This window comes from Salmo salar, chromosome 01 (assembly GCF_965601325.2).
Source record: "Salmo salar chromosome 01, fSalSal1, whole genome shotgun sequence".
Taxonomy (NCBI): domain Eukaryota; kingdom Metazoa; phylum Chordata; class Actinopteri; order Salmoniformes; family Salmonidae; genus Salmo; species Salmo salar.
In genome coordinates, this window is record NC_138291.1 from 26,383,343 (window position 1) to 26,396,898 (window position 13,556).

Consider the following 13,556-nt stretch of genomic DNA (forward strand, 5'->3'; position numbering starts at 1 on the left):
CCTCATTTAACCCAACCCCTCTGAATTAGAGAGGTGCGGTGGGCTGCCTCATTTATCCCAACCCCTCTGAATTAGAGAGGTGTGGGGGGCTTCCTCATTTAACCCAACCCCTCTGAATTAGAGAGGTGTGGGGGGGCTTCCTCATTTAACCCAACCCCTCTGAATTAGAGAGGTGTGGGGGGGGCTTCCTCATTTAACCCAACCCCTCTGAATTAGAGAGGTGCGGTGGGCTGCCTCATTTATCCCAACCCCTCTGAATTAGAGAGGTGCGGGGGGCTTCCTCATTTAACCCAACCCATCTGAATTAGAGAGGTGTGGGGGGCTTCCTCATTTAACCCAACCCCTCTGAATTAGAGAGGTGCGGGGGGCTTCCTCATTTAACCCAACCCCTCTAAATTAGAGAGGTGTGGGGGGCTTCCTCATTTAACCCAACCCCTCTGAATCAGAGAGGTGCGGGGGGCTTCCTCATTTAACCCAACCCCTCTGAATTAGAGAGGTGCGGGGGGCTGCCATAAATGACATCCACAGCATCTGACGGAACAGTGGGTTAACTGCCCGGGGAAGAACGACAGATTCTTACCTTGTCAGCTCAGGGATTCAATCCAGCAACCTTTCGGTTAGTGGCCCAACGCTCTAACCACTAGGCTACCTGCCACCCCATGTTGCTTTCCTGCCTGAGCAATAGAAATGTAACGAGTACTTTTGTGAGTCAGGGGGAATGGATGGGAGTAAAAAGTACATATGTTCTTTAGGAATGTAGTGGAGTAAAAGCTGTCAAAATTATAGATAGTAAAGTACAGATATCCAAAAAACATACTTAAGTAGTACTTCAAAGTATTTTTACTTAGTTACTTTACATCACTGCCCAATAGCTAGCGGAATATCTGCATTGACCCTGCGTGCACTAACTTTTCTGATTCATCAAACAAGCTGCTGCTACTATTTACTATCTGTCACTTTATTCCTAGTTATATGTATATATCTACCTCAGTTACCTCGCACCCCTGCTCATCGACTCGATACTGGGACCACGTGTATAGCCAAGTTATCGTTACTCATTGTGTATTTATTATTACGTGTTTTACTTTTCTAATATTTCTCTATTTTCTTTCTCTCTGCATTGTTGGGAAGGGCCTGTAAGTAAGCATTTCACTGTTAGTCCACACTTGTTGTTTACAAAGCATGTGACAAATAACATTTGATTTGGGTTAATTTCCTGTTTTATTTATGTGGCCTATAGAGACTAATAGTGTAATTAATCCAACCTAATGGAATCCATGTTTAAATGAAAAAGGTCTTATGGGTTACAGGTTCCAGAAAAAGAGAGTATGGGAGACAGAGAGAATGAGACACACACAGAGAACGAGACAGAGAGACTGGAGTTGTAATAGATGAACCCATCTGGATCAGCATTTCTCATCCTGCTGCTCATCTATGTTTTATGACCTCTATATATGGATCCAACTAGGTCACATGCTCTGTGTCCGTTCCTAACTCATCTATGGTTTGTTTTCTCTCTGCGTGTATCCTCCTTAGCTTTTGGCCAATCAGTGGGGGTTTAGTTTAATTTCAGTAGCCGCGTAGATCGTCTCTCAAACTCTTCCGGGTTTGTTTTTCCTCTGGTACTATTTCATCCCTGTGTCTATTCCGTTTACAAATCTGTTTGTCATCAAATCAACCATGATGAGCTCATAGTCAATGGAGAGCAGAGCCCTTCAGTCTCTACGATCCTTAATCAACCTGGCTGCATTAATATCATCTGGCCCTGCTCTGGACCTCGCATTTGGTAGCAATATAGTAGCCATCTGAATAGGTTGAATCAAATGGACGGCATCTGAATTTGCTTTAAACCCAGTGCCCTAGACTCTAGCATTGGTATGGTGTGTGTGCCGTGCACCATGGGGCTCTCACGTGTTCCAGGGTGCTGCTTTTATCAGGCCTCTTCAAAGCCAGCTAATATAGCAGGGTGAAAACAGAACCATATGTCTATTATACCAGACCTGACCATCTGGTTCCATGGCAGTACTCCACCAGACCACTCACAAGACCACTGGCTATTGAGCTTTCATTCAAATATGAGTTTAATATGCCCCATTTGAGATGTAAAATAGCATTCTTTTTGTTCCTTCCCTCATTACATATCTGATAGACATATGTGTGCTCTATCTATCCCACAGGAGGAATAAGCACGGCTGTGAGATGTGTCGCTGTGTCAAGTGTCCCCCCTTCACCTGTGACAAGAAATGCAGCAATGGCTACCGGCAGAACAGGAAGGGCTGCTCCATCTGCATGTGCAAAGGTATGATTCTCATCTATCTGTCTGTCTCATCTGGTCCGCATCAATATTCATCTGTCTGGGTCAGCCGGTCACACGACTTCAGTTCAATAACAACAACAGTAGTGTGCGTGTGCGTGTGTGTGTGTGCGTGTGCGCGCGAGTGTGTGTGTGCGTGCGTGCGTGACCGTGTGTGACCGTGTGTGTGTTGACTTTCTCCCACTATGTAGCAGATTTGATTTGCTGGAACCATTAGCTGATCTGCTGTGAAGCCTGTTATGAATGGATGTTTTGACTCTTGTGTTTTACTTAGCTCCCGCTGAGGCCTGTGTGTGCATGTCTGATTAGATTCACCAACCACACAAGTTTAAAAAAGTTTGGACGGCTTATTTATACTTTTTTATGTGTTTATTTAATTTTTCCAGTAATATTATAAATATTTTAGCTTGGAATGTATTTGGGGTTTCTTGCTCAGCAAGATGCCGGTGCAGTGGCACCCAATCATGTTTATCTTATTTTGAGACTGTTAGATCAGTTACTCAGTGGACTGTTAAAATATTTATGGATAGGAAACTTTTTTGTGAAGTGTACCTTTTTCCCTTTGTATAACAGTGTGTTGAGAGAGAAGAGACACAATAACATCTGCCCTGGATGTGGAAACATGATGTGATTCACTGAAATACAACGTTCTATCAAAAACACTGTTCTCTCCAGACTTAACAGCCACACTGGGTTTATATCCCACTTGGGGGCCAGTTATTGGCAGATGTGGGGTTTTATAACCTCAACCTATCTCTCAACAGAAACAGAGGACCTCAGTTTTGGGTCAGGTCCCAAAAACTTGAGGGAAATGATGAAAGTTGATTTATTTGTGTTGTAACTGTAAATGGATTATTGGGAAATAAAGCGACTTTAAAAGGAAGAGCACATAATGGTGTTTGGTGAAGGTGGAGCTGAGAGGAACCAGGGATGGTTAGCAGAGCCTTCTCGTTAGCCTCTAATGGACCCAACACAATAACATTGGATAGCTTTACTATCCATTGTAAATAGTTATTCTTAATGACATTTCCACTTTGAATTCACTTCTGCGTTTGTCATGTCCTGAAACATCCCTGTTGACGGTTTCTCACAGGTTCAAGTCACCAGTCTCCCTCCCTGCCTAACATCTGTCTGTGTTCATGTTTTTTTTTCAAGAGAGTGACCACCTGCCAAGCACCACTGCCCCCGCCCCCATGCCCAGCTACTGCCTGACCTCCAACGGGCACCGCTATGAGGAGGGCGAGAGCTGGCACGACGGCTGCCGAGACTGCTACTGCCTTGCTGGGAGAGAGATGTGTGTGCTCATATCCTGCTCTGTGCCCAGTTGTCCCAACCCCGTGGTCAGGCCTGACCAGTGCTGTCCCACTTGTGAAGGTACGTCTTGTCTGGAGCCGCCTAGTGTATCAACACACACACATCTGGCAGTTCACAGCCCCATAGGAGATCACACCCCAGAGCTCAGTCCACTTACTGCCCCATCAGTCAGGTCTCAGGCTCCATGAACACTCACACTTTGTGTTTGTGTAAGGAGCAACACACACTGATACACAGTTACACTCCCACGCCTTTTCATCCACACCCCTCGGAGTCACTGGGGATATTTATAGGGGAGTGACTCAGTGGACTGTTCAAATATTTATAAGTGAAAGAATGTCTACAACTTTCAGTAGCTCAACACAGTTTGTCAGGAGACAACAGACTAACTCCTTACAGATATAAACCCTATCGCAGTCAGTTGTTTTATCTGTACTGTTGTACTGGACTAGAGGAAAGTATGTCCGAACACAAATTGTTGTGTAACTACCAAGCTTAGTTCTAGTAAGATGTGAACCTTATTCTTTGTAGTCTTTCATGTGTTGTTGTGTTACTGTTATCTGCCTTTCATAACCTGTGTGTTGTCTGTCCAGATGAGTCAGGCAGTGGTCAGCCAGAGGGCATGGACCTGGTGGTGTGTCGAGCCCCTGGGGGGAAACTCTATGTGGAGGGAGAGACCTGGAACCTGGATGAGTGTACACGCTGCACCTGCAGGAAGGGCCGCGTCCTGTGCGATACTGAAGTGTGTCCCCCTGCTGTGTGTCAGGCCCCAACCAGGAACAAGGACACCTGTTGCCATGTCTGCCCAGGTAAAGTACCTTACATCCTCCGCATCTGTCATAGGCTGCTTTACTAGGAACCCTCTAGTACTAAGCCACTTTCTTCTCTGTAAATGTAGAACTCTATCATCGTATTAGCCTTGACAAGAGCAATTTCAGATAATATCAAAAGCACTTACATCCAGGAATGACTCCAGAAGCGATGTCAGTTTGTGATCAGTATAGAGTGGGATAAATTTGATCTGGAGCCATTATCAGCAGCATGTGGTGGTGGATTGAGGGTCTTGCCTTGTCTTGGTGCATGTTGCAATCTGTCCCACAGTTTAATGTCAGTACACACAAGCTAGTAAAGAAACCAGACCAAACCGGCTTGCTTTACATGGTGATATATCCTCCAGAAAGGAACACATGGGGACAAGCCTGTCTGTTTCCAAGAACAGGATTTTTCATGGCAATGTGATATGACTAGGAAAAACTCTAGGCCCTAGTTATAGCCTATAACTAGTTTCTCCTGGTCAGGTCTAGGGTTGCAAAATTCCAGGCACTTTCAATAAATTCCCTGGTTTTCCAGAAATCCCATTTGGAAGATTCCGGAATCAAGAGGGAAATTCCAGAATCCTCCAACCAGGATTTCTTGAAAACCAGGCAATTTATTGAAGGTTCCCAGAATTTTGCAACCCTATTCAGGTCATGTGACCTCACCAGCTGCTGAGAAGAATAGAGTTGGACCAAGTAGGCCACTGTCCCCCCGACCACCATCTTCCCCGCCCCTCACTCCTCCCCCACCACCACCGCCCTCCACCCCTCGCTCCTCCCCCCGCCCCTCACTCCTCCCCCTCCACCCGCCCCATCACCACCTTCCCCCACCACCACCTCCCCCCGCCCCTCACTCCTCCCTCCAGCCCCCCAAGCAAGAGCCTCACAAATCAGAAATGCATGAAAGCCCCTGAAACCCACAGAGCCTCCTTGGGAAGGCTCGGCTTGTTGCGTTATCACCACATCTCCCACCACAAAATCAGATTGAAAGAGGCAGCCTTTGATATATGTATGGTTCTGTCAATGAGAAATGTGGGAATAATACACATTGCAATGACAGGCCCCTTGATATATGTGTACATCATGGAAGAGTAAGAATGGCGCTGGAATGGATAGTTGCCGTTTCACAGGCTATTTTGAGTGGGATTCTTTTGTATAATGTTTACACCATCATTATCTATGACCGTAAAGAGCTTCTGAACATCAGAAAACGATCACTAACGTTGATTTGGATGAAGATTTCGACTTCAACAAGTTGGCGGCACTGGACATACTGCTCACCCTGGACCAGCCCCCAATCCCAAAGACTTGGAAGAGAACGAGACCATAGTATTTTCCAAGAGAGTTTTCATCAATATTTTTCGCAGCCGTTTATTAACCACGACCAAACGATGCTGCCACTGAGACGGCACTCACGAGCTGTATAGGGCCATAAACAAACAAAAAAATACTAATCCAGAGTCGGCACTCCTAGTGGCTGGTGATTTTAATGCAGGAAAATAAATGAGATGGCGCCGGAGAAGAAGGCTGACGTTTTACGTGTCCCCGACCAATTGTGTTTTTTTTGTTTGTTTCTTTGCGTTGTTTGTAACCTATTTTTTAAACTTATTTTGTACATAATGTTGCCGCTACCATCTGTTATGACCGAAAATAACTTCTGGACATTAGAACTCCCCACGGACTGGCAAAATCCTTTTTTTCCTTTAACGAGTCTGACGAGCCCGACGTGAATGATATACTGCTCTCCTGGGAACAGGCCCAGATCCCCATGATTTGCGTGTAGAGAAGGCGGAGAAAAAGGGGCAAAGGGCGGGCTGCCTTCTGAGAATTCGTAGGCGATCGAATAAACCCCCCCACTTCCTTGCACTTTTGCTAGCAGAATGGAATCTTTGGAAAATAAAATAGATGACCTACACGGAAAATTAAACTACCTACGGGACAATCAAAACTGTAATATCTTATGCTTCACGGAGTCGTGGCTGAACGACGACACTATCAACATACAGCTGGCTGGTTATATGCTGTACCAGCAGGATAGAACAGCGGCGTCTGGTAAAACAAGGGGCGGCAGACTATGTATTTTTGTAAATAACAGCTGGTGGACCATATCTAAGGAAGTCTCGAGCTATTGCTCGCCCGAGGTAGAGTATCTCATGATAAGCTGTAGACCACACTATCTACCTAGAGAGTTTTCATCTGTATTTTTTGTAGCTGTTTACATACCAGCACAGACTGAGGCTGGCACTAAGACTGTATTGAATGAGCTGTATTCTGCCATAAGCTAACAAGGAAACGCTCCCCCAGAGGCGGCTCCTAGTAGCTGGGGACTTTAATGCAGGGAAACTTAAATCCATTTTACCTAATTTCTATCAGCATGTTAAATGTGCAACCAGAGGGAAAAAAAACTCTGGACCACCTTTACTCCACACACAGAGACGCGTACAAAACTCGCCCTCCATTTGGCAAATCTAACCATAATTCTATCCTCCTGATTCCTGCTTACAAGCAAAAATGAAAGCAGGAAGCAGCAGTGACTTGATCAATAAAAAAGTGGTCAGATGCAGCAGATGCTACGCTCCAGGACTGGAATATGTTCTGGGATTCCTCCAATGGCATTGGGGAGTACACCACATCAGTCATTGGCTTCATCAATAAGTGCATCGATGACGTCGTCCCCACAGTGACCGTATGTACATACCCCAACCAGAAGCCATGGATTACAGGCAACATCCGCACTGAGCTAAAGGGTAGAGCTGCCGCTTTCAAGGAGCGGGACTCTAACCCGGAAGCCTATAAGAAATCCTGCTATGCCCTCTGACGAACATGCAAAGCGTCAATACAGGACTAAGATCAAATCGTACTACACCGGCTCTGACGCTCGTCAGATGTGGCAGGGCTTGCAAACCATTACAGACTACAAAGGGAAGCACAGCCGAGAGCTGCCCAGTGACACAAGCCTACCAGACGAGCTAAACTACTTCTATGCTCGCTTCGAGGCAAATAACACTGAAACATGCATGAGAGCACCAGCTGTTCCAGAAGACTGTGTGATCACGCTCTCCGCAGCGATGTGAGTAAGACCTTTAAACAGGTCAACATTCACAAGGCCGCAGGGCCAGACGGTTTACCAGGATGTGTACTGCAAGCATGCGCTGACCAACTGGCAAGTGTCTTCACTGACATTTTCAACCTCTCCCTGTCCGAGTCTGTAATACCAACATGTTTTAAGCAGACCACCATGCCCTATGCCCAAGAACACTAATGTAACCTGCCTAAATGACTACAGACCCGTAGCACTCACGTCTGTAGCCATGAAGGGATTTGAAAGGCTGGTCATGGCTCACATCAACACCATTATCCCAAAAACCCTAGACCCACTCCAATTTGCATACCGCCCCAACAGATCCACAGATGATGCAATCTCTATTGCACTCCACATGGCCCTTTCCCACCTGGACAAAAAGAACACCTGTGTGAGAATGCTATTCATTGACTGCAACTGGATCCTGGACTTCCTGATTGGCCGCCCCCAGTAACAACATATCCGCCACGCTGATCCTCAACCCAGGGGCCACTCAGGGATGCGTGCTCAGTCCCCTCTTGTTCACCCACGACTGCGTGGATGCGCACGACGACGATGAGACAGCCTGTAGGGAGGAGGTCAGAGACCTGGCTATGTGGTGCCAGGACAACAACCTCTCCCTTAACGTGATCAAGACAAAGGAGATGATTGTGAACAACAGGAAAAAGAGGGCCGAGCACGCCCCCATTCTCATCGACGGGGCTGTAGTGGAGCAGGTTCAGAGCTTCAAGTTCCTTGGTGTCCACATCACCAACAAACTAACATTGTCCAAGCACACCAAGACCGTCGTGAAGAGGGCATGAAAAACCTATTCCCCCTCAGGAGACTGAAAAGATTTGGCATGGATCCTCAAAAGGTTCTACAGCTGCACCATCGAGAGCATCCTGACTGGTTGCATCACTGCCTGGTATGGCAACTGCTCAGCCTTCGACCGCAAGGCACTACAGAGGGTAGTGTGAACAGCCCAGTATATCACTGGGGCCAAGCTTCCTGCAATCCAGGACCTCAATAGCAGGCGGTGTCAGAGGAAGACCCTAAAATTTGTCAAAGACTCCAGCCACCCTAGTCATAGACTGTTCTCTCTGCTACCACACGGCAAGTGGTACCGGAGCACCAAGTCTAGCTTCAAGAGGCTTCTAAACAGCTTCTACCCCCAAGCCATAAGACTCCTGAACACCTCATCAAATGGCTACCCAGACTATTTGCACCCCCCCTCCTCTCCCCCTCTTTTACACCGCGGCTACTCTCTGTTGTTATCATCTATGCATAGTCACTTTAATAACTCTAACTACATGTACATATTACCTCAACTAACCGGTGCCCCTGCACATTGACTCTGTACCGGTACCCCCCTGTATATTGTCTCGCTATTGTTATTTTACTGCTGCTCTTTATTTACTTGTTACTTTTATTTCTTATTCTTATCCATATTTTTTTTAATTACATTGTTGGTTATGGGCTTGTAAGTAAGCATTTCACTGTAAGGTCCACCTGTTGTATTCGGTGCATGTGATTAATAAAATTTCATTTGAAAATCGGTCTTACCTCATTTTTACCAGCATGTCATCTGTGCAACTAGAGGTGACAAATCTTTAGATCACCTTTATTCCACACAGAGAAACCCATACAAAGCTCTCCCTCTCCATTTTTTCAAATCTGACCATAACTGTACTGAACAAAAATATATACACAATTTGTAAAGTGTTGGTCCCATGTTTCATGAGCTGAAATAAAAGATCACAGAAATTTCTCGTACACACAAAAAGTATATTTCTCTCAAATGTTGTGCAAAAATGTGTTTAAATCATTGTTAGTGAGTATTTCTCCTTTGCCAAGATAATCCATCCACATGACAGGCGTGGCATACAGTGACTTTGGGAAAGTATTCAGACCCCTTGACTTTTTCCACATTTTGTTACATTACAGCCTTATTCTAAAATGGATTAAATATAGTTTTTTTTCTCAGCAATCTACACACAATACCTCTTAATGAAAAAGCAAAAAATGTTTCATTTTTATTTTGCAAATGTATTCAAAAATAAAAAACATAACTTATTTACATCCGTATTCAGACCCTTGGCTATTAGACTCAAAAATGAGCTCAGGCGTTTCCATTGATAATTTTTTATAAGAAATATGAAATCCCGCTATGACATCCGACGAGCCATCAAATAAGCAGAGTCAATACAGGACTAAGACCGAATACTACGTCAGCTCTGACGCTCGTTGGATGTGGTAGTGCTTGAAAACTATCCCAGATAACAAAGGGAAACCTAGCCGCGAGCTACCCAAGCTAAATACCTTCTATGTTCGCTTCGAGCCAAGCAACACTGAACCTTGCATGAAAGAACCAGCAGTTTCGGATTACGCTCTCTGTAGCCGATGTAAGACCTTTAAACTGGTTAACATTCACAAGGCCGCAGGACCAGACGGATTACCAAGACACGTACTCAGAGAATGCGCTGACCAGCTGGTGTCTTCTTTCACATTTTCATCCTCTCCCTTACCCAGTCTGTAATACATACATGTTTCAAGCAGACCACCATAGTCCCTGTGCCCAAGAAATCCAAAGTAACCTGTCTAAATGACTATTGCCCCATAGCACTCACATCTGCAGCCATGAAATGCTTTGAAAGGCTGGTCATCAACACCATCATCCCAGACACCCAGGACTCAATCCAATTTGCATACCGCCCCAATAGATCCACAGATGGCACAGTCTCTATTGCACTCCACACTGCCCTCTCCCACCTGGACAAGAGGAACACCTATGTGAGAATGCTGTTCATTGACTACAGCTCAGCGTTCAACACCATAGTGCCTTCCAAGCTCATCACTAAGCTAAAGACCTTGGGACTGAACACCTCCCTCTGCAACTGGATCCTGGACTTTCAGACGGGCCTCCCCCAGGTGGTGAGGGTAGGCAACAACACATCCGCCACGCTGACCCTTAACACAGTGGCCCACAGGGGTGCAATCTTAGCCCCACAAGTACTCCCTGTTCACCCACAACGACGATGTGACAGCCTGTAGGGAGGAGGTCAGAGACCTGGCCATGTGGTGCCAGGACAACAACCTCTCCCTCAATGTCAGCAAGACAAAGGAGCTGATGATGGACTACATGAAATGGAGGGCCAAGCACGCCCCGATTCACATCGACAGGGCTGTAGTTCCTCGGTGTCCAGATCACTAAAATCTATCGTCGTCCACACACACCAACACAGTCGTGGGTGGCAGGAGGCTGAAAAGAATTGGCTGCCCACAGATCCTCAAAAAGTTATACAGCTGCACCAGTGAGAGCATCTTAACTGGCTGCATCACCCCCTAGTATGGCAACTGGCTGCATCACCCCCTAGTATGGCCACTGGCTGCATCACCCCCTAGTAAGGCCACTGCTTGGCATCAGACCGCAAGACGCTACAGATGGTAGTGTATACGGCCCAGTACATCACTGGGGCAGAGCTCCCTGTCATCCAGGACCTCTATACCAGGCATTTTCTGAGGAAGGCACAAAACATTCTCAAAGACTCCAGCCACCCAATTCCAAGACTGTTCTCTCTGTTACCGCACGGAAAGCAGTACCGATGCACCAAGTCTGGAACCAACAGGACCCTGAACAGCTTCTACGCCCAAACCATAAGACTGCTAAATAGTTAGTCTGGGTAGCTGTTTGGTTAACTATTTAACTATCTGCATTGACCGTTTTTGCACAAACATTTTTGACACATAGGCTGCTGCTACTGTTTATTATCTATCTTGTTGCCTAGTCACTTTTATTCCTAGTTCTATGTACATATCTACCTCAATTACCTCATACCCCTGCACATTGACTCGGTACTGGAACCTCTTGTATATTGCCAAGTTATCGTTCCTCATTGTGTATCTATTATTACGTGTTTTACTTTTCTATTATTTCTCCATTTTCTTTCTCTCTGCATTGTTGTGAAGGGCCTGTAAGTAAGCATTTCACTGTTAGTCTACACCTGTTGTTTACGAAGCATGTGATGAATAACATTTGATTTGATTTACATTAGTGTTGAGATGTGTACAGTCTAACTAAGCTTTGGTCACAGACAGGCCATTGATCTATGGGCCTATGGCTATGCGACACAGAGATAAACCTGAGAGTTAACTGACACAGCTCAGCACAGCAGCCATGTGTTCCATAGTCCCTAGTCATCAGCTAGCTTCCTGCTAGTATTTACCATACAGTAAAACCATGTTATTGCAAACACAGGTGAACAGTCCTAATAACCACTCTGGATTAACATGTTATACTGCCTTGGTGTGCCTCTCTCTCCATCCTTCCATCCACAGAAGACAAGCTGGGTCCCCAGCTCCCGGTGAGCACCAGTCAGCAGGAGTACTGTATCTCCAGCGAGGGAGACGTGCGTTTGGCTGGGGACACCTGGAAGACCAATGCCTGCACCAGCTGCACCTGCAACAATGGAACCATTCAGTGTTTCTCCCAGCGCTGCCCAACTGCTAACTGCAGGGTGCCCGTCCTGCGCAAGGGCCAGTGCTGCCCTCACTGTCTGGGTAAGTGAGTTTGTATGTGTGAGAGTGAGTCTGTCCGTGGAACTAAACTCCTGGGAATGTTTAGATGGGTGAGAGCACACTGCCTTGTTAGCCTCTCTAATGTTGTCCACTGTAATTCTAGTGTGTAGTATATTTGTGTCCTGTGGAAAAATCCCATATTAAGTATGCATTAAAACAAGTTATTCCTTTGGGACAAGGTACAGCTTGTTATTGAGAACATTATTATTCCCAGTGTAACTTGTAGGAAGGGAGGAACAGTTTTCAAACTTTTTCGGTTAGTTAGAATAAAGCAAGCGTGTGTGAGTGGCGTTCTGAGTGCCTGTTTCGCTGGCACTGCTTGGGCAAACACCGTTACTCACAGCAACATTCCATGTGACACAACTCACTCAGAGTGAAAACATTCCCCAAGCATCCGCACATTCACACGTGTTTCCTGTCTCCGGCTGAGCCGACCCGCCACTCTCAATGCCGGCACAGGAAGGCAAAGCTCCATGTCAGCTTTTCCTATAGAGGAAAACCTCAGCACAGGCATGCATTGTTCCCTCTGATTTGTAACCGTTTCATCTCAGCTTTGTTTTGGTTATTTGCTGGTGGAAAACAGCACTTTTACATAAGACTCTTGACAAAGGGAGGTCATGGAAGCTTAGGGAACACATCCCGTAAACACACCTTATCTACAGTCACTCCACCCAACCATAACCTTCTGTTACATTGATGTGGGATTTGTTTTCAGCTCAACTGTGTTTGACATTACGTACGTGGGTTGCTTTGTGACTTATTTGTGATTTTCCTCTTTGGTTTACAGAAATGACAACAACATCTGTTCCAATGATGGTGACGACCAAGGCCCCCAAGACCAGGGTTACTACCACAGTGGACAATACAGTCTGGATCACCACTGTCACTTTGCCTCCTATCATTGCTGCTACAGGTACTGTCTGTCTGTCTGTCTGTCTGTCTGTCTGTCTGTCTGTCTGTCTGTCTGTCTGTCTGTCTGTCTGTCTGTCGTTCTGTCTGTCTGTCTGTCTGTCTGTCGTTCTGTCTGTCTGTCTGTCTGTCTGTCTGTCTGTCTGTCTGTCTGTCTGTCTGTCTGTCTGTCTGTCTGTCTGTCTGTCTTTCTCTCTAGCTCACCTTCTCTCTTTCACTATTTCTCTCTCCCTCACTCACTCCTCCTATGGCCCACAGAGATGGTTAAATGATAGGTTACTGATAGGTAGCAACTGCTTCAGACCTGTGACTTGGTATCATTGTCCACTTTCCCAGCCAGCCTGTTGATGATGTTTACATAGTTGTGGGACAATGGGAATGCTTTGACAAATGAGCTAAATGCACACTGACAGACATTATTCTGGAGATTGTATCTAACGTATTGGCCAGGGAAAACCGCCAAACACTAAGGAAGGACATGAGCTGCTTTTTCATTTAAATTGATTTGAAGGGGAATAATGTAATGGAAATATTGGCCTGTGTGACAGCAGTATGTGTAGTCCAG

General features: G+C 45.9%; 1 protein-coding gene across 2 annotated transcripts in view; it reads left to right on the forward strand.

Annotated features, from left to right (window-relative positions):
- Positions 1-13,556, forward strand: part of LOC106586563 (cysteine-rich motor neuron 1 protein-like) — a 48,542-nt gene that overhangs the window by 31,519 nt on the left and 3,467 nt on the right. For both annotated transcript variants that reach the window (XM_014174117.3, XM_014174031.3), the window contains exons 9-13: positions 2,178-2,299; positions 3,470-3,688; positions 4,222-4,437; positions 11,843-12,064; positions 12,870-12,995. In XM_014174117.3, coding sequence (XP_014029592.2) covers positions 2,178-2,299; positions 3,470-3,688; positions 4,222-4,437; positions 11,843-12,064; positions 12,870-12,995 — 905 coding nt within the window. The remainder of the gene's footprint in view (positions 1-2,177; positions 2,300-3,469; positions 3,689-4,221; positions 4,438-11,842; positions 12,065-12,869; positions 12,996-13,556) is intronic.